Genomic DNA, 21431 nt, shown 5'->3' with positions numbered 1-21431 from the left:
GCTTTAGCCATTGATTTTCAATTTGTCTAATTATTTGTCCCATTATATTTCTCTGGTGGAAATAACCTCCTGGTACCATTCTGGCTCAGAACTTTGTTCAGAATTCATGTTTTCTTCTGTCCTGCAGGAAAACTTTATAGTGAAAACACTAGATTGGGGGTTTTGCAACTATAACATTTTTTCAAAAATTATTATTATTTTTAAAAAGAGAGCTAGCAGACCATTTGTAAGGTTTATATTGAATTTCAGCCAAAAATGAACAACTGCCTTGTGCCTAAGATGGTGGTGTCATACTTCCTCAAGGCCAGCAGTAAGTTTGGAAAACAAAATCTCAAACAGTCCCAAGCTTTGATGACTCTGTCAAAGTGGAGTTGTAATTCCTCTGCCTTCTAGGATTGGAGTATTTGATGATCAGATGTGTTTAATTTTTGTGCATAGGAAAGGGGAAATACTGGGAGAATTTGGAGAATTTCATACTTTCTAAGGGTTCCAGGTTGGCCAGGAGGAGATTTTCTTTTCTTATGGGTGGGCCAGGAGCCCAGTCCTCCTGCTGTCTCCTAATGGCCCTCCAGAGGCCTCCAGATTTAACTGCAGGACTCCTGGGGAAGGTTCGATCTCCCATCTGCACTGTCTTGGGGTATCTTGGCTGAAAACAATTTTCCAAGCTTGTGAAGAAATTTATTTGTCTAATCTATGTTTAAGTGAAATTTGTGGTATTTGCTAGATTAACTTAACAAACGTTTGTGGTGCAAAATGGTTGGCCTCTTTGAAAAAGAAAAAAAAGGCAGATTTTTCAATGCTGTCGTATACTCAGCTAAGGCAGAAGAAGTTATGCATTGGGCCTTTCTGATATAAGGGGCAGCTAGGAAGCCCAATCCAGGGAGAGTCAAAAAAGATTCTTGGAAGATAGGCCATTGCTGTGAACTCTACAGAAACATATTCCTATGACTGATAAGAAATCATTGGACCAGGTAAGTTAAAAAAAAGTGACTACTTGAATAGATGATGCTTTGAGTAAGAACTGGGAAACATTTGAAACTTTATTCAAAACCTGAGAATAATCCCTGAGGTAGAATCTAAGTCCAGTAAAGATCTGGAGCCACCCATAAAGCGGATGGGATCAGCCAACCAACAGTGTGCACAGTTAAATCAGAATAGCACAGGATGTGCTTCGCATTTTGTTTTTTAGATGTACTCCGTGCTATGGTATGGTGTTTATATTTTAAGATGAATTTTGTGTTAATACCTGGTGTTATAAATCATTATGTTTTTATGATGACACTAGCAAAAATTGGCATTTATGTAGTACTTAGAATTTGGAAAAGAACTTCTCATGCATTTCCTCATTAGGATTTAACCATGACCCCGCCAGATAAGCTGGGCAGGCATATTACCTATTGGAGAAGGAAACGTGGCACACATGAATTTTGCCAAGTCTAAATTACGCCCAAACTATTGTCTGCTCAGCTTCCCAAAAGTCACCGTGATGATGACATGGGGACAGTCTCAAGATTAAGGGGAAATGCCAGAAAGAGGTAAGCCGTCTCCTTCTGGCATGCCCCACATCTTCATCTCTTTAGCCTTGCTGGGAACATCCCAAGGGCACTTCCGTTTGCATGGCAAGTGAGACAGCCGTTGGAGGTGAGAATGTGTCTGTCAAAATTCAGGCCCTGCTACATTGACTTTCAAGGCCTTCCTATGGAAAACCTTTGCAAATCTTTGTTAATCTACTGATCAAACATTGATCTATTAACAGCTTTTCTAGAGGAGGGGTATGAAAAGGAAGAAAGACTAGAATAAATTTACACAGAAATATTTGTACTTATTCACAGTATTATGTATTTGTCCATTTACTTCACTGTTTTCTTCTCCAACTCATACACACTAAGCTGTCTTCACACTTGAAGTGTACAGGCTGCTCACCTTTCATATTCATCTATAATAGCATGATGGTAGCATGTTGCTTTTCATAACATGTACTCATGATCTTTATTTTTAGATTAACAGTACAATCTTGAGAACTTTAAAGAATATCACATTCATCTACATTTCTTATGTGGCTAAAGACATACTTTTACTGGTCTTAATTAATTTTTTGTATACTCACAAGTTAAAGAGCATCTCCTGAAAGCCAGTTAGAAATTTTAACAGAGGGACATGTTCAGTGTCCAAAAGATGGTCCTGTTTGGTACATGAATTGACCACACGTACCTCCGCTAGTTTTGAAATTCCATGTTGTACTCTATATATGTTTTGGCAATTGCATTGCTTGGTAGTGATAGCCTATCTTTTCCATATTGTATCATGGTGCAGTTCTTTGGATGACATTTAAAGTAAGAAATAATTACCAAATTTAAAATTCAATATTTCCTGGTATAAGCAGCATCACAACTCATTTCTCTGTTTGCAGACAGGCAAAGTTTTTGTTTTTTGTATATATTTTTAAGTTTGGTTTATATGTTTCTTCTTAACTTCAGAATCTTTAAGATATGAAGAGATGCATCTCTGAATCAAGTGAACAGGGCAATGCTGTTACAGAGTTAGTTTCCAAAATGAGGAAGATTTCCTAAGGACAGCTCAGAAGCCATGTTAGTGGGGTCCTGGGAAAAATCCCAGATTGAATTATTACTTAAACTAAATTTTTGACAAAATTCATCAATTCTGATCTATTTTACAGATAGAATATAATTGTCCCAGGTGAGAAAATAACTGTCAAAGGGCAAATACACATTTTTCTAGACTTTTTAGTTTGATATGCTACTCTGAACCAGTCACAGAGATAGGACCAAGGGAAGAGGTCAGGCAAGGAGGATGGAGATGAGTTCTAGTCTGGACATGTCCTGGTAGATGAGTCAAGGTAGGGATGCCCAGGAGGCAGTAGGATATGGAAGTGTTTAGCTCAGCAGAATGGGCTAAACTATAATAATAGGTGTTTGAGATCATATGTGAGTTAGTGAAGTTGATTCAATATCCCAGCTGTGTAAGAATAAAAAAATTTAATTGACCCAGTGCCATTTATTGAAAATACTTCTGTTTTCAGTTTACTTCAATCACATCTTTTTCCAAATCTGGTGCTCATATATGTATGGGTCTGTTTCTGGGATCTTTATTCTCTTCCATTAGTTAATTTTCTTCTTCTTCCATGAAACTTAATTCTTTTAGTTTTCTAAGAAGGCTTAATGTCTGGTATATAAATTCTCCAATTTTATTCTTCGAGATTTTCTTGGCCATTTAGGGACCTTTGCATTTCCATGGAAATTGTAAAATAGGAGCTTCAATTTCTACAAGAGAAATTGCTGGACTTCTGATTAAGATCACATTAAATCTAAAAGTCAGTTCGAGAAGAAATGACTCTTACTAACATTGAGTGTTCCAATCTAAGAATAAGATATTTATTTAGGCTTTCTTTAAATTATCTCAATAATATTTTGTAGTTTTTTTGTCTTGAATATTTTTATTCAACTTATTCCAGGTATTGAAGTTTTTGATGATATGGTAAATGGCATTATTAGCTTTTAAAAATTTCAGTGTCTAATTGTTTTTTTGCTCACATATAGAAATATAATTAATTTTTCTATATTGATCTTTTATCCAGCAACCTAGCAAAGTCACATATAAATTCTAATAATTCTTCTGTGTACTAGTTTAGAAATTCTGTAAATATAATCATGCCATCTATAAATATCACTTCTATTTCTTCCTTTGTAATTCTTATATATTTTTTTTCTTGTTTTGAATCTGAATTCCATTCAGATTTCTGTCAGATTTCTAATCTCAGATTGAAAATCCCTGTCAGGTTTCTAATCTAAGGGGAGAATTATTTAATAATGGAGCATTTAGAGTGATGTTTGCTATAAATGTTCCTATAGATACTCTTTATTAGATTAAGGAAATTCTCCTCTATTCCCAGTTTGCTAAGTGGATTTTTTCAATTAGAAATTGATGTGGAATTTTATCAAATTTTTTCCTGAATCTTTAGGGATGATTATATGATTTTTCTCCTTTATAGTGTCAATACGATATACTACATTAAATCTTTGTAAAATGTTAAACCAACCTCACATTTCTGGAAGAAGCCCAGCTTGTGATTTATTATTCTCTTTATATAAGACTAGATTCAAAAATCATGTCTGACAACTCTATTAGCTGGATCACCTATGGATCTATTTTCATTATCTGTTTGTTCTCTTGATTTTTCCCTTATTTGGTTTTATTTCCTGGAATGTCTGATAATTTAAAAATTAAATTCTGGACATTATTTTTGAAAAATAGTTCTAGATACTTTTATCTTCTTCTAGACTATATTTCTTTTTTTCTAGAAAGCAGACAAAATGCAAGCAGATTACCTTGTTCTTTTTGTTCCTGGTGAGGCTGGGTTCAGGATGTATTAAGGCTCATTGGTTTCTGGTTTTGCCTTTCTTATAGAGTTTAGCCTTTTAGGGGGTCTCAGCTGAAGGTCTGGGATGTTTACCAGAGCTAATCTTCCTTAGTAGGCTCTGAACTCTAATTTTTAACTTCCCAGCATTGTGAGACTGCCAAAAAGTCTGCTTTGCTTTTTATCCTCTTGGCAGTTTCTTTCTGCTTGTTTTCTCAGCTTCTTACTCTATGCATACACAGCTTAATATTTGGCAAAATACTTGAGTTCAAGGCAGCCAGGACTTGAAGAGCCAAGGTCCTAGAGGAAGTGAACCCAAACTTCTATGAGATCACTTGCCTGAGCTCACTTCTATGCAGCCCCTTTCCTCTGGGACCTTAGTCCTTTAAGTCCTAACTGCCTTAAACTCTAGTGATCCCCAGCCAGTGATATTGCTTCAAGCTCTAGGTTGCTGCTCCTTTCTGTTTGGCATCTGTGCCTCACATAAAGAATTAACAAATGCCTTGAGATGAAAAGGCAACAGTAAATACAGGGCTTATTACCTCTTTCTGAGACCCTTACTCATTAAATGTTGCCTGTGTTGGTTGCTTTAAGATAACTTTAAACAGGTTTTTTTTCTTAAACTATTTTTAGCGGGAGTGTTAGTTTGATACATCATAGCCAGAAGCATACATCTCTAAAGTATTGTATTTTGGGGGGAAATCTTTATAACGAATCCCCACAAATGTTGATATTTGATTCATTAACCATGGTGTAGTTCTGGAAACAAGACATGAACCCAGTAGTTGACCCAGTTCCAGGATCTAAGAGGACAGTGTCCTTGGGAAAGCATTTTTTTAAATAGACTGATCACTCCAATGAATTCCATTGGATTTTCAGTGCTGCCTACTGAAGTGAAGTGTCGTGAACTTTTATCATCACTGTGATAAAAGTGAGATTGCTGAAACTGTTTTCTCTTTTGAAGAGAAGGGCAAATCTGAGAAAGCTGGGATAGAATACTATTGTAGTTTGGTAGAAGAAAATCAAAGCCTTTTATCACCATGCACAGCTATACCTGTTTCTCTTTCTGTATCTGTCTTTCATAGGTATGATCCTCAGGGACTCCTGAAATCTTACTGCTGACTTGATAATCTCTGGCACACTCAGTGTGGGCCTCAGGCAAGCATTGAACTTTTCAGCATTTGTTCCTTTGCCCCTGAAACAAGGATAACACAACTGACACACAGCTCAGGTTATATAACTAGTTAGTTTTATCTTTATAGTTAAGTGCATGTTCTTTATACTTAGAATGATTTACCTAATATTGAAAAAGACCCAAGAAGCTACCAAACCTTGTTCCCCAGCCTGTGTTATGTTCTTTGCAAAGGCACAGTGTAGAAAATAATGTGACAGAGAGGAATTAAAGTTATCCTAAAGAATTACATACACTCAAAAGAATGCTAAATTTGAGGGAGATGAGAAGTCAGGGTGTGGTGGGCAGAGGAAACTGTTGTTTGGGAACTGCTTATCCACTTGGTAAACATGAAAGAGAAAAGGAAATAGGTTTTTATTTCTGGAAACTATGCCTTCTGTATTATTCATTCCCAGAAATGGATTGCTTGGTGTATGCATCTCCTTACCAGGATGTCCAGCTCTGTGGGAGGCAGGCCATGCATGGTAGTGGTTAAGATTATTTTGTGAAACATCTTTTTTTAAAAAAAAAATCACAAATTAATGGTATTTTTGCTGTTTTATTTCCCCATATTGGACAAGGATATGGAAATGTAGGATTGTTCATAACGTCTAAAACATATAAGATTTGCACGTAACATGAATCTAAGGTGGTAGAACTCTTCGTTCAATCTGTACTTGGTCACTAGGGCATGTCAGAGTATACCCGAGAGTATGGGAACATTATTTTGTTTATGTGGTCAAAGAGGACAGGCTAGGTAGCCGTGAATTTGTATAAAATAATCTTTCACCTTCCCCTCTCTCCTTGTCTTAGACACATAGAAGCAAGCCTTCTAATAAAACTACTACTTTGGACTTTGTCTTACCTGTGATTCCAAATATTAGTCCAGGTTGATCATCCTTGAGGGTAAGGACAACTCATAAGACAATCAATCATTTACTGTGAAATAACCTACATTTGCTTTGCCCTGTTTAGGGAGAGGAGTAAGAAATCTTGAGAGCAGATAGCTTTGAACCTTAAGTCTAGAAAACAGGCAAAAGTAATACTACCCCTATTTAAGACACAAGGAGTTATGCCACAGGTCAATGGCTCTCAAAGTGTGGTTCCCAGTCCAGCAGCATCAGCATCGCCTGGGAACCTATTAGAAGTGCACATTCTCAGGCCCCACCCTGGAAAATCTGGGGTGAGCCCAGAAGTCTTTGTGCGAACAAGCCCTCCAGGGGCTAAGAACATATGTTACACTTGAGCCAAATTGCCTGGCTTTAAATCCCAGCTCTGCATTTACTGGCTGTGGTACTGTGAACAAGCTACTTAACCTCTCTGTTCCTCAGTTTCCTTATGTGCCAAACTGTGATGCCATTAATACTATTACCTCTTATGGTGGCTGTGAGGAGTTAACATATGTAAGAGCACTTAGTATAGTCACATAGTAAACACCATGTAAGGGCTTGATATGTTAAAATTCTGACAGCAAAGTGATTTGTGTTGGTTTGGTGAAGATGAAGTATCCCTTACAAAGTTAAGGTGTCTGTCATTTGAAACCTCTTCATATTATTCTAGTCCTTGAGGTGAAATTTGGGTAATATCAGTGGCATAAAATCAATGAGAACTTAGCTAATTATATAATAATAAAGTTCGTTAATCCTTGTTACTCAAATTCATTAGCATATGTGTGTGTAGCAGTTTTCCCTGATTTCAAATCTTATTTCTTTTCTATCTTTTTAGTGGTAAAAGTTTAGACATAATTTTCCATATGTGATACATTACATAAGGAAAAAGTTCAAATCCTTTCTTTACTAATTTTCTAAAATGATTGACTTTTGACTTCCATTATATTTGAAAATTGAATTTTTCTTATAGCATAAATTTGGTTCATCAATGTATGTATGCTGTTTTATATCTTAGTTTACCATTAAGCCCAGACACATAAATGGCAAAGGAATGTTATGAAAAATAAAGAAACAAGCCACAGACTAACTTTATCAAATATTTCATAAATCTGCTTGCTTCTTACTTATAAATTCTACTTTATGAAGAATATTTTTCTAATAAAATGGTTAGTAGTAAGCACAGTTGTACTTGGTCCTGGGTAGTGTAACCTTAATGGGTACCATTTGTCAGGAAAAGTCAAAACCAGGAGCTCAGATGCCTCTTGACCTTTTCCAAGGGCAAAGGAGAGAAAGACTCACTGTGTTTGCCCATGATGCCATCTGCTTCTCAGCCTGATGGAGTATCTCCGACAAGGGCAGGGATGACCTTGCCCACAAACACCAATTCTACAAGTCTTATGAGTGGTTTGCTTGTCAGGCAACTCTAGCCCTAGGGTGTATTTTTGACAATTTCTAGAAATTTCTGGTGAGGCTTATTAATTGTTAAGGACTTCATTTTCCCAGGATGGTCACAATACGAGGACACTCATGCCCTCGATTTGGAATAACATTGAGAATAACACTATTGATCCTTGAAGATGGAACACGTATTCATTATGAAATGGGTCTATGAGTTGGTTCAGAACAAAATTCGCAATAAATTCATTCAAAATTTTATCTCTCTCTTGTTTCAGAATTTTCTTTCATGGTATGCTCACTTGAGTGTCAGTCATCTTATTAAGAGGGTCCAAATAATCTAGTCGTGGTGGTCATTTGGCTTGACCCTAGGATTCTTTATCTGATTGCAACACATATTTTAGATGGGAACAACATACCTCAGCCCTGCTGCAGTGCGAGTTTAAAGGGAACCCTTGTTTTTCACATAGCGAAATTAGGTACATCTTGTTTGAGGCTACACTTTTACAGAGTGGGTAGACTAAGAAGGCCATGAGACTTGCTATAAATTGTGTCTCTTAAATACCTGAGTTATTGGAAGCATTGAGGGTGAACCAACAAAGTTGTTTCATAAAGCTGTAATTCTTAAAGTCCCTCACCCTGGCTGTGTGACTGACTGCATGTCATTGGTGGTCTCAGTCTAGACAGAGAACATTCTGCTTAGAAGGAAGAATAGGGCGAGACTGGGCAGTCCATCTCAGATCTCTTCTTCTCCTGACCCCGTTATGAGAACCCACTCATGATTTCTGATCCTGTGCCAGTCCTGAGTATCTTAATGTGTTTTTTGTATCCACCTGATGTTGGAATATATGTGCAGTAGATTTTAATTCCTTGCCTTATTCTGAGCCCTTGTTCAGAGTTTTCAACCTGTGCCCTGGACTTTCTTGACTGTTTTTTAGATATGTGGTGGCTAACAGCCTGAGCTCTGATTTTAAGTTCCAGTCACCCTGTTTAATGCCTGTGACTTTAATACACTTACCATCTCTAGTCTCTGTGCTATCAACTGTAGAAGAAACACAATAATAGGACCTGCCTCTCTGGGCTTCCCAAGTAATAAAAGAGAGGCTCTTGGTGCATGCCCACATATAGAAAACACACAGTAAATATTTGTTCTTCCTCTTTTCATTTAGTCCAGTTATTTTAAGTCCGTGCTTTACCTCATCTCCCTTCTAGGAACCTGAGCATCCTAGATTTAAACATCAAAATTTGAGACTTCCTCATTGACGTATTTCTAGGCTCAGGTATTGGACTGTGTTCATTTGCACCACAGGTCTCTTAAGCAGTGAGGACCAGCATTATCCTTCCTGTAGAGTCAGGGAAGTGTGGCAGAGAAACAACACAAATTCCTGGGGGCCCAGCCTATCTTAGGAGAAATTCGGGCTTGTCATGTCCGCTAATTCTCACTAACCCTGGAGATTTCATTTCTTCTACAGTGTGATTATTCATCTTTCTTATCAACATACTCTTTCACCTCTATTCCAAGTTTAGCTCTTGATTCATGTTATCCCTCTTTAATTCAAGCTCCTCTCTTTTCTCCTTTTCTCTGATTGCTTTCTCCTATTTTGAGATGATGACCTTCTGTCCCATTCCCCACTTTCTTTTATAATAGACTCCCATTTCCTTTATTATAAACACCACTTTTTAAAAATAAAAGCTCACTGTAGCTTCTACCAGCTATGCCCCACTCATATCTTGGACTGTATTTTTCTGTATCCTTGTTACATGCAAGTCCTTAAAAATTACGCGTATCATCAAAACTCTGTAAATAGCAACAAGTGACCCTCAGCAATAGCTCCATACACAGATCCTCTTCACCTCAGGGGCAGCCTTACACCTTGAAATTCTCACTGTGTCTTCATTCTGGAGGGTGCTGCTTTGACATGAATGTATCTTGTTGTGCTGCCTTCAGGACCAGAGCTACTTTCCCCACAGTGCTGTGCGTAGTGTCTGTTATTTCTGGATAAGGGTCTTTTCTGACCTTCCAGAATAGATTTATGTCTTCTTGCATCTTAACTTCAAAGCTTTGGACTTGCAATCCCCTCTTGCTGTTTTCCATGAACACCCCCATCTCCTTGCTCACAGTTACCTCAGTAACAAGGGGGGAGGGGTAATTTGTCAACAGGGGGTATGACACATACATTGGGGGAGAGCACTTGAAAGAAGGCAAGCTTGAATGTGCCCCCCGCAGGCTCTGTTCAGCAGCTGAGTAAACTACTTTTAGCCGTACCTACTGTTTTAAGCTTGGAAAAAATGACAATAAAGTTTCCTTCTAACTCTCAGCCATGTCAACAGGAAAAATTGTTTCCCCTCTGAGAAATCTCAAATTCTTAACTCAGATGTTTCACTGGCCTCACAAATATTCAATAGAATAGAGATAAATTCTATTCATTTGTCATAGATTGTCTTTCATAATGATCTCAAAAGACAGCATATCATGGGAAACTCTGTATCCACTTACTTTCTTTTCATTCACTAGCTTTTGATCTTGACCGCATGACAGTAGCCTCACTTCTGAGTTTCAGTTTTCCCAGCTGTAAAGTGGGGATAATGATGTTCTACTGAGTTTTCAGGATAGTTACGAGGACCAAGTGAAGCAAAGTGTATGGAAGTGCTTTAGAATTGATTTAAATATACTTTATTAATGTTGAGATGCTCATCTTAAATTTAGTATCTAATTCCAGTTTCTTCTATCCTGTAAGATATTTCAGCAAAATATTTTCAGTACCAGGGGATCTGAATCTTTCCATGGCCTAAATATCCCTCTTTCCCTCATGGGAATTCCAGGCCATTTCATGCCACTGAACCTGGGATATCAACTTGGATTCAGAGTATCCTTGCAACACACAAAAGTGACCATCACCTAACACTGCTCTACCATGACGTGGGTGAGCAGGAAGAAACCCTCACTCCATCTTCTCACAACCCCTAGGGTTTTATTAGTTGACAACTGTAAAAAATATTAAAAAATATTCCCTATGAAGCCCGATGGCAGGAATGAACTCAATGAGTTTGCCTCAAAGAACCCCAGCCCTGGCTCACAACTGTGCTGGGATAAACTTTAAAATCACTCAACTTACACCCACGGTTACACGGTCCAGATGAGAAAGGACTCGGCACTCGCCGTAGACCATTCAAATGCCTTAATTAAAAGAAAAGAACTGATGATTACTCAGAAATATGATGTGGTTTCTTGTTTCCCCTTATTTCACAGGAACTAACATGTGAAGATTGTCAGGTCCTAATTAAGAAAAAAATGAGCAAAGCATAACTTTATAAATGCTCATATTGGTTCGGATTTTAATATATTCTTAACCTTTTTCTTCATTGCTCCCACACTTTCTCTTTTTAAGAGTTCATTAGCCATAAATTAAGCAACAATATGATGTCTATCTGTCTGTCTGCCTATCTATCTAAATTTACCTTAATTACAAAAAGATTTGGTATAAGCATCATAACGAGGCCTTTGGTGAAATGAGAAATCCTCCTATGTTTGGGAGAAAGTTGGCTTCTCTAAAGTGCCCTAGCACATATTCACTTCTCTCTAGATTATGTCATGCATATGTCTTATACAGTATCTCACCAGGCAGACCTTTGGCAGGTCACTGTACACAGCACTGTATGCAGGCCTGATCCGACACTGGCATCTTTTATTATGACACTAAGGCAGGACAGAGTGAGAATGAGCTGAGGGGTTAGCATACCGTTCACCACTGTGCCATCTTTTCTTTCTTTCAGAGACTCTGACCTATTTTTGTTGGACACCCGCGTAGTGTGGGCCTCAGAAGAAGGCTGGCTAGAATTTGACATCACAGCCACAAGCAATCTGTGGGTCGTGACCCCACAGCACAACATGGGGCTTCAGCTGAGTGTGGTAACTCGGGATGGTAAGTTTGCCAAAATCAGGCAGTCGTTATCATTTATTTCCTTTACAGCAGTTGTGGGAGAACCATGGTCTATAGTCGAGTCCTCAGCTCCAGGATGACTTCATTTACTGTGCCCTCGTAACTGCTATTAAAAAGCAAAGACTTTTCCTGAGAAGACTAGGGGACAGTTAGGTGGTCAAGGTTCCGAGAGTAACAATGGGAGGACAGGCACGTCGAAGATGCTGAGATAAAAAGAAAGATGGCAGCGCAGTCTAAATTCTGACTGGAATTTAGAGAGAACTATTTCAGCACTCCTTCCTCCTGCAGTAGCTAAGCTCAGCAGCTTGAGGTCCGCTTATGAGCCCTCAGAGTACACACACTCTGCCTGTGAAGTTGCCTCGCTTGTTGAGATGAACATGATCAGAAAGAAGGAATGAATATGAAGAAAAGAGATTAGCAGAAATTAGAGAGCCTGGGAGTCCCCACCACTCCTTGATTTGATTCATGGGCCTTTGGAAGGAGTATTTTGATTTTGCCCATCAGAGAGAGCCATCAGAGATCTGAGAATGCACCGTGCGTTCCCCTCACACTCTTTCATTATGATTAGCCCCTGGGAGGCCAGGAAGGATCAGTTATGTTGCTTGCTACAAGAAGTTTCCGTGGAATAAAGAAAGGTGTGCTTTGGTTTGCATTTAAGGACTCAGTATCAACCCCCGAGCTGCAGGCCTGGTGGGCAGAGATGGCCCTTATGACAAGCAGCCTTTCATGGTGGCCTTCTTCAAGGTGAGTGAGGTCCACGTGCGCACAACGAGATCAGCCACAGGTCGGCGCCGACAGCAGAGTCGCAATCGCTCTACCCAGTCGCAGGACGTATCCCGGGTCTCCAGTGCTTCAGGTAGGTTTGGGTAAAGCCTGTTTTTCCAAGAAGCCTTGTTGGCTCTCGGGCCTCAGTGAGAATAAAGGATGTGCGGATAGTTTCAGTTTGTGCACAGCATCTGCACAGCAAATACAAAGGCCTACATGTGCCTCATCATAGTCACCAATTATCTAGATGGGTTCCTAGGGCCATCAGAGGGGGACACTTGTTACCCAAAGATGGAGTCTGCAGGCTGAAGACATCCTGAGTGTTTTTTTTTTTTTCCTTCAGAAAAGCATGCTTCTGTTTGGTAAGATTTCTCCAACTCTTTTTTCATTCATATAAATGTCCTGAGAGCACCTGGATTTTCTTCTAGTTGTATTATCCCTGGGAGGTTGTGATGTACAAACAAACTTCATACATTTGTATTATGGACTTGTATTTGTCAGTGTTCTTGGCTGGAAGTGATGGAAAGTCAGCTCAAACAACCCTCTGTGATAGATTTTATTTGTCCATTTAACTTGGAAGTTCAAGGGTTCCAGCTTTAGGCAATGGTTGCCTGCGTGGGCTCAGATGATACTGAGAATCTTTCTTTCTCTTTTTCTGCTTTCCTTTGTTGGTGGCATTCTCAGAAAGACTGTCTCTACATGGTAGTAAAGAAGGCAACCAATAGTTCCAGGATTTTATCACTGTTGGCAATCTCAACTTCAGAAGGAGAGCTTCTCTTTCATGGTTGCTTTAGCAGAAAGCCAGCTGGGGCCATGTGTTCACCCCTGGAGCTAGGTAATAGGGCCAGCCCCATTCTACCCGAACAGACAGGTTCAGAGGGCAGGAGAAAGAAAACAGCTCCCACTGCTTGACTCTCAATTCACTAGTTCTTCAGAAATGTTTCCTCCCACGCTGTGCCTTTTTAGAAAGTGGCATGGAAGATCACTCATCAAAACATGAAGGAAGAACAGGTGTTCCAGCTAACATAGCTTGTAAGTGTGGAATTTAAACCCAGGTGTGTCTTACTTAAGGCCAGTACTTGCAAGTTCTGGGTTTTCTTTGGCTGTTTAAAGAGCCCAGGAATCCAGCATGAAGTTGAAGATCTGCTGTGAGATTTTCAGTCAGAGAACTTGCTTCTCTTTGTTACTACTCTGTGACTTTGGACAAATCTAATCCATTTGAGCTTCAGTTTACTCATCTGTTCAGTGGGGATGATTAATACTTGGTAGATTTGCTGGCATTAAATGAGAAGCATTTGATCTGGCTCAAAATAGTGCTCAAAGATTAGTTGCATCCAAATGTTGAAAGTAGGTTGTCAGGGCGTATGTTAGCATCCTTGGAAAGCATGTGGACTACTTTTGGAAGATGCACTAATTGTTTCAGATGACTATTGAAAAATACCATCTTCGGTGGTCAGAAAGAGTTTTTGCAACTTCCCTAAGTACCAATTTGGGGGTCGGGGAAGGACGGAAGAAGTGTCTTCAGTTTAGGTTCAGACTTAATAAGCCATTTCTTTTACCAGTAACTTGGATGTGGAACTTGAGGATCCACCACCCAGTGTGATATGACATTTTGCTTCTTGTCATCCTGGTGTTTCTTGGAAGCACTGCACAGCGTGGGTGTTCCTGTGTTTACCACTAGAAACGGTTGGGGTTGGGGTTTAAAAAAAAAAAAAGAAGAAATGATTGCTTTCCTTTATTCACTTCAGAGGAAGCCTGCTGAATAGAGTTAATAATCTCAGCGTTTTCCTCAGGGCATGATGGTGGGGTAGGTCTGCCAATGGTAGGCTTCAATTCATTAATGAACTGTGGTCAGTTTGGTCCTAGGACCTCAGACATGCAGGCAGCTCTCGAAATGCTGATTGCTTTTAAAATTAAAATTTCACTTGATTTATTCAACATCCCTCTCCCGCCCCTCCCCAATACACACTTGGATTTTTTTTTTTAAATTGAGAAAACATGTTGGCTCTGATTTTGGTTTTAGCAGTGTCACCCAAATATTCTTTTTAAAGTTTCTTTCAACTTTTTTTTCCAATTTGATGAGCTTAAATTAAATATGAATATGGAAGTTGATCTAATTCATAATAAGAATCAAGTATATCTGCTTTTTCTTGGTCTTCCCACTCCCTACCTCCCAACCCAGTATTTTCAAATTTGCTTTGCTCCTGTCAGCAGTACTAAGGCAAAAGAGTTCATTACAAATACCTCTAGCCTCACCTATGTAAAGATCCTGACACCCAAGAAAGTATTACTACGAAGGATCCTCGTTGCCTCTCACTGTCTTCAAAGATCTGCTCACGCTGGTCTGAGAAATTGCTCATGTTAGGCCCACTGAAATGCTATGTTATATATTTGGCTCTTTCTTCCTTATTTATCCTTGCCATTAATGAGAGTGGACATGCAGAGGAAGAGATTGCTCTTGGAAAAGGGATTTCCAGAAAGATGGCCTGCTACTCCAAGAAATGGGCTGTCCAGCTTGTGCTTGCTTTCCAGGCTGCTGTGGGGCCAGATGTTGCTGAGCCTTTGTGAAACAGGCAGATGCTGTAGAGACAGAAAGTTGTGGCCTCTGGTGTGACTCCAGGCAGTCCTTTCCCCTTGTGAATCTTGCGGAAGGTTGAAGGAAGAAATTACTTTGCCTCTGCTGCCCCCCTTCTTCCACAGTGTGCTCCCAGGGAATTAATATTTCTCCACTGAAACCACCACCAGGAGAAGCCCACTAGAGACTGTCCTGCATCTGGGTAAAGAAGTTAACATAATTCATCAAATTGCCTGTCATCAGGGTGAAATATGGCAGGGAAATGTACGGCTATTTTTGGAACTGTGGACTGCTCCTGCCTGTGACGGCAGGAGCAGTCCACAACAACGGAAAGGCCAAGAGCCCCGGCCACCTCCTCCTCACCACCCACCCAAATCTGCTCTAACATCTGTACTTGGCCTTTAAGCTGGACTTTCCAAATACTTGCACCAAACAGTGGGTTTGGATTGAAGTCTCCCTGGATGGTTTTCACTTTCCCTTGCTTCTCTGTAGCCGTCTGCTCCACATGAATGATGGATGTTGGCTGCGCTATACTTCTCCAGTGGGCTCGGATATCATCTGGACAGTATCATTTATCGTTTTTACATGTGTTTTACTAGTCTTGGTCCAAGCCATGCTGTGCAGCCCATTGGGAATTCTAGGGCATCTGTCAATTCTTTTTCAGCCTCCATTTCTACCAACCTACTGGTCTTGGAACATCCTGCCCCTGCAGTCTTTAGCTTTTATCTGGTACTCTCTTTCTACTTGCTGCCATTTAGCCTCTTTTATATTATTTTTTTTCTTGGGGTCCATTGTTTTGTCTTCTCGGGGACTGTGATAGCACCTGGCCAATCCATTATGAGGGCTGTGAACGAATGGCCTTGAGGAATGGTTCCATGTGACAATTCTAATATCGATCTAGCTAATTTCCAAGGATCTCCCCAAGATGTCTTTAGGGAGTGGGTAGTTACTGCGATTTCAAGTCAGCTGGTGAGTCTGAGGTATTCTGCCATGTCAACCAGCTGGCTGCTGACACTATGAATTAGAATTGCTCTTTCTTTTGTCAGATGATAGTTTTGAGACATTTTCTGCCACTTTTAATAATTCATGTAAAATTGGATTAGATGACTTTTAGGCTTCTTTCATCCTTGATGTTTATGTTGTCACCACTCAGCTCTGCCAACTGTCTATGAATCAGCAACTTCTCAAGACCCTGTCTGTCCTTTGGAATGAGTTCTTCAAATGCTACCTGTTAGTATTTCTTATGGTCAGTTCTCTTTCCATCTTTTTCCAATCCACCTAAAAATGTATTTTTAAGGAACCTGCGGGGAGAGGAATGTGGCTCTGGTACCTTTAGACATACTATTGACCTTCTTGTTAATAGCTCATATCTTCTGTCCCTTGAACTTCCAGTTGGGATCATTCAGTATGCTTCCAAGATGAGAATGGTAACCAGAATTCATCACTTGCAAAACAATGGTTTGGGTACTTTATTATGACTATGAAATCTTTTGCTATAGATTTCAGGGAACTCCACAGACTAGTGGTCTCATTCTCACCAATCCATGTGTCTTTGGCCTTTTAGTTCCTGGCAGGTGTCCATGTGTTGGTGTGCCAAAGCTGAGAGGACTGTTTATAGTTCTTCAAAGAAGTTGGGTATTTTAATATGTCATTTCGATCTTAAATTTTTAGGGCCTGCAGCTTGGCTTCCAGATGTCTCAGTCCAGAAGCAAAGGCTTGTTCAGGGCTTTCTAAGTGACACCAAGTCTTAATTCTCCACAGCTATAGAGGACATGTATGGCATTAGTGATTTGAAAGTTAGAAATGTTTCAAACGCCATATTTATACTTAACTCTCGTTTGCCATTAAGTGCCTTTAGGATAAAGGTTAGCAAGGAGTGAAACAGACTGGAAAGTTACCTTCTGCCCCATCCCTAGGTTCATCCTTGTGAATGTGCTAATGGAAGCAATGTTAAAAGGCAATAATAACAAGACCTAAACAGGTGCTACAAGGTGCCTGAGTAATTGCCCAACCACCAGCTCCTAAGAGTGTCCTGAAGCTAGAAGATTCAGTCTAGAAAGTGACAGGGGAACGGGTGTTTGGAGCACAGGAAGTTTTAAAGTTCAGTCTTCAAGGGAAGCCTTTGTCTGTTTTCAAGATACTTAGTTCATATTCTTTTATAATCAAGACAAGGCCTGAGAGGAAGCCAAAGTCCCACCCAGATTAAATGGAGCCTTATGAGATCTTGAAATCCTGGAGCAACAGAAGAATAAGACCTCTCTGTTCCTCTCGTGCTAACCATCCAGGTTGTAAACAAAATCTAGACTTTGAAACTTAAGCTGTCTCCTCTCCACTAAACACTTTATTGGATTATTGACATCAGAAATCAAGATCCCAGTGTGGTCCCCTTGCATCCTGTCGTGTCAGTGGCACAGGAGCTGGGCTTCTTCCAGCCTGTTCTCAATGGCTGTGTTGATTCTGTGGGGTATGTGGGAGCCAGAGACTTGTTTTAGATAAGACGAGCAGATAAGACTTAGAGATATGGAAAGAACTGGCCAGACCACTGAAGACAGAGGTGTCATTTTAACAGCTGCTCGTTATCCTTCCTCTTGTCATTCTAGGAGAGAAAGGAAATAAGAGTAGTGAATCATTTGCCCTAAAAAACAAGTTTTCTCTGGGAAGACTCTGTAGCCTGAGCTCAGAAAAGCCAGGAAATGCAGCGTGAAACATGTCACTGTCCCCAGCTCCTGCCACACAGGCATTATCCTGGCTGAGTATGTAGCCTGCTGTTCAGGGACAACTGCATGCAGCTGACATGCCCCACCAGGCCCAAGTAGCTCCTCTGTAGAATCCCCAGCCTGAGAAGCACCACCTGCCAACTCACCTGGTTTTGGATGGATGCCCCGACTTGGTCTCTTTTCTGCTTTTCTCTCTCCATGTCTTCCCCGTTGTTTCTCTCTCCTGCTCTTTTTGGGGGTAGGGGGTTGGAAAGGAAAGTGGGTGAGCTGCCCAGATCCCTGAGACCTGGTCCGGGCTTAGGTTGCTGTGACTCAGGTGCAGCCACCTCCCAGGGGCCCCCAGGTTAGCTACTTGGCCCTGACTAGGCATGATGGTGGTCGTGCAGCCTCCCTGCATGTTGTCTGCCCTGCAAGTCAGTATCATTGCTGCGCCTTTCCCTTCCAGGACTTACTCCCCTGAGAATCTGTGCAAGGGAAGCCTGCCTTTCACTGCACATAGCAATTCGGCTTTAGAAATCAACCAACAGTAGGATCCAAGATCTCCTAGCACATGGCTCCTTTGCATTTTACTGTGTGTGTGGCTTTTCAGGAGGACTAGATACAAGGAATGCTGGATGGAACAAACCCAGATGTGGGATGTGACCCTCGTGTTTGTAGTAGAACAAAAGTGCAGTGTACACAGCCTCTAGGGACAAGGATGCTGTGAGGAAGTGGCCGGCCAGCTGGCTGCTCACAGCAAGGTCAGAGCACCCGATCCTCCCTGCACTAAATGAGAGAAATGCTCCCTGCAGGGTCCTGTTTACCTTGGGCTGAGCGGGGTTCATGCGGTGGCTCCCACTGTCACATGGGCCCAGCCAGCCCCCCTGTCAGTTTTCTTCTGTTGGTGAAACACCCCTCAGCCGTCATAGGGAAGAATGGAACATAAGGTCAGGAAGTAGAGGCTGTCACCAATGAAAGTGAGTGTTGGGGCCGTGGCCCAGCCGCTGAGAAGAAAGAACTCCCATCGAGAACCAAGAAGACAGTAGGAGTTCAGCCATAGCCTGCATGGAACATACAGATGAAACAGAAGAGGGACAAGGGGACCTGGGAGGGGTGGGAAGATGAGAATAAAGATGAAGACAGGGGGTCAGTAGAGAACTCTGTGTTGTAGAAACTGCAGCATTGACCCTAGTGGCTCACCCAGATGTGACTTATCCCCACATCCCCACCCTCCAAGCAGGGGTCTCTGGTGTGGGAATTAAGTTGTGTCTGAAGTATAAGGACAAGGTGCTTGATTGTCATACTCTCCTGCCATCAGCTGGACTCCAGGAAAATGTGCCTCCATACAGCTCATTTCGCCCTGGCCTCCCAACACCTCCCAGGTGTACCTGGCCCCTAGGTAACCCAGAATCATAAATAATAAAGACTCACCTGGAGTTTGGAAGAGTAATGCCACGGGCACTGATGGAGTTGACACTTCATTCCAAGAAAAATGTCTGACTGGACTACCCTGGCCCCTCTTGTCACCAATCAAAGTGGAAAATTGAAGATATTGGTCATCAGTTTGGCCATTGGCAATGAACGTGATACTGCTGTGTGTTCCTGTACCACTGGTTTAATCATCCAGAAGGCCTAGATGAGATGCACACCTCCTTAGCAAAGTATTAGAAGAATAAAGATTTAATAAAGAACATGCTTTGGGCATTGCAGCCTGGCCCTCTCTCCCCAGCTCCGTTCTACTTGCCCCTCTTTCCAAAAGGGGACTGTGCCTATCTCTGGTCGGTAGTCACTGTACCTTTTCCAATAGAGAGCGTGGAGGTTCTGCTGAAGGACCTTCACGCAGGAGGCAACCAGGCAAATCTGTCTTGGACCTTTAAAGTTACTTCCCTTCCTCCAGGGTAGAACCTCTGAAGCTTCCTGTGTCATGGTTCCCACTTGCCCCTTAAGTTGAGATGAAACCAACTTAAGTCTCCATTTAAAACGGCTTCTTTTCTCTGTCTGGCCCTTGATTAATGAGCCCATTTGGACAAAGCTGTGTTGCTTTCTTTCTCCCACTGGAGTGGTCTGTGCCTGTTCAATCTTAACTGTATAAATTTTCATTGGCTCTATCCAGACCAATCATCTAAGCAAATATCAAGGGGTTGGGGGTATATTTTTTGCAATCTGTCAATCTCTAAAAAAACAAAACAAAACGATGCATGGCAGTGTAATTCCACTGCAAAACCAAGAATACCAGCCCCTGAGCAGCAGACATAAGTATTTTGAGGAGCTCAGACCTTCAAAAATATTTATATATTCTTTGCCAGCACTTAACATGGAGTTATAAAGAAACTTAAGTGTGGCCTGAAAGTGTCCGTAGGAAGAAAAACAGGAGAGCCGAATTCCTCCCTTTGCTCTCTCTGGCCTTGATCTTAACAAAAATGCCAGTGTCTAGCTCTAAAAGAAATAGCTGTTTTTGCAGAGAAAGTTCTCTTTGTTGAGCCTTCAGAGTCAAATTAGCAAGAGGTTCACAGATAGAACTGTTGGTGAAAGTAGATGTCAGACATATAGAAGTTGTCTCTGTCTTCTGTGTTCTAACACCAACTAGGTGTCCTATGATCAAATTCAGCCCTGACACTAACCATCTGGAGTTAGCCCAGACCCCACAAATTCAAGGACATAGTCCCCAACAAGACTGCCTTCACTTCAGATGCCAGCTACATATGGGGTCCCCAGCCCACCTGAAGTTATGTCTGACTTGGCTACAAATTCAGGGTTTCCCATGACCAGCCCCCCTCAGGTTATATAATTCACTAGAACAACTCACAGAACTCAGGAAAGCACTATGCTTGTGATTAAAGTTTTATTATAAAGGATGCAGATGAGAAACAGCGCGACATGGAAGAGATTCACAGGGCGAGGTCTGGCAGGAAAGGGGCGTGGACACAGAACTTCCATGTCCTCTCCTTGTGAAACCTGGGCAGTTTGCTCTCCCAGCACACCAATGTTTGTCAGCCCACATTGTTGGCAAAGTTCCACTGAGCCTCAGTGTCCAGAGTTTTCATATGGGGCTCATTACTATGGATGATTTATTAAATTATTGGCCATGTGATTGAACTCAACTTCAAGTCTCCCTCCATGGAGGTCAGACTTGCCTAAAGTTCCAACCCTCTAATCACGAGGTTGGTCTTTCTTGTGACCAGCCCCATTGTGAGACTATCTAAGGACTCAGTTGGAATTATCACTTAGGAAATTCCATGGTTTTTGTAGGTCTGTGCCAGGAACCAGGACAAAAACCAGATATATTCTTTGTTATATCATACTGCCCATGTCCACCAACCTGGGAAGGAAAGCTGTCCAAGAAATCTCTGCTTTTCAAATGGCCAACAATTCCAAGTTGGATTTTGGGGAAATCTTGGTCTCCAGCACGGAGAAAACATTTGGGAGGAAGTTTACTTTGGGGGACACAGGCCAAATGAGGTTGGGCAGGGAAAATTCCAGATTGAGACCATAAGTTGGGGGATCAAATAACTCAGGGGTCCCCAACCCCCAGGCTGTGGACTGGTATTAGTCTGCGGCCTCTTAGGAACCAGGCCACACAGCAGGAGGTGAGTGGCAGGCAAGTGAGCAAAGCTTTGTATTTG

At 41.2% G+C, this 21431-nt stretch overlaps 1 protein-coding gene across 1 annotated transcript in view; it reads left to right on the top strand.

Annotated features, from left to right (window-relative positions):
* Window positions 1-21431, top strand: part of BMP6 (bone morphogenetic protein 6) — a 157041-nt gene that overhangs the window by 128920 nt on the left and 6690 nt on the right. Inside the window, exons 3-4 of the mRNA XM_023534637.1 lie at window positions 11606-11754; window positions 12431-12628. Of these exons, the coding sequence (XP_023390405.1) occupies window positions 11721-11754; window positions 12431-12628 (232 nt within the window). The 5' untranslated portion in view covers window positions 11606-11720. The remainder of the gene's footprint in view (window positions 1-11605; window positions 11755-12430; window positions 12629-21431) is intronic.

Source organism: Pteropus vampyrus, unplaced genomic scaffold (genome assembly GCF_000151845.1).
Source record: "Pteropus vampyrus isolate Shadow unplaced genomic scaffold, Pvam_2.0 Scaffold129, whole genome shotgun sequence".
In the NCBI taxonomy this organism is placed as follows: domain Eukaryota; kingdom Metazoa; phylum Chordata; class Mammalia; order Chiroptera; family Pteropodidae; genus Pteropus; species Pteropus vampyrus.
This window is presented reverse-complemented; position numbering and strand designations above follow the sequence as displayed.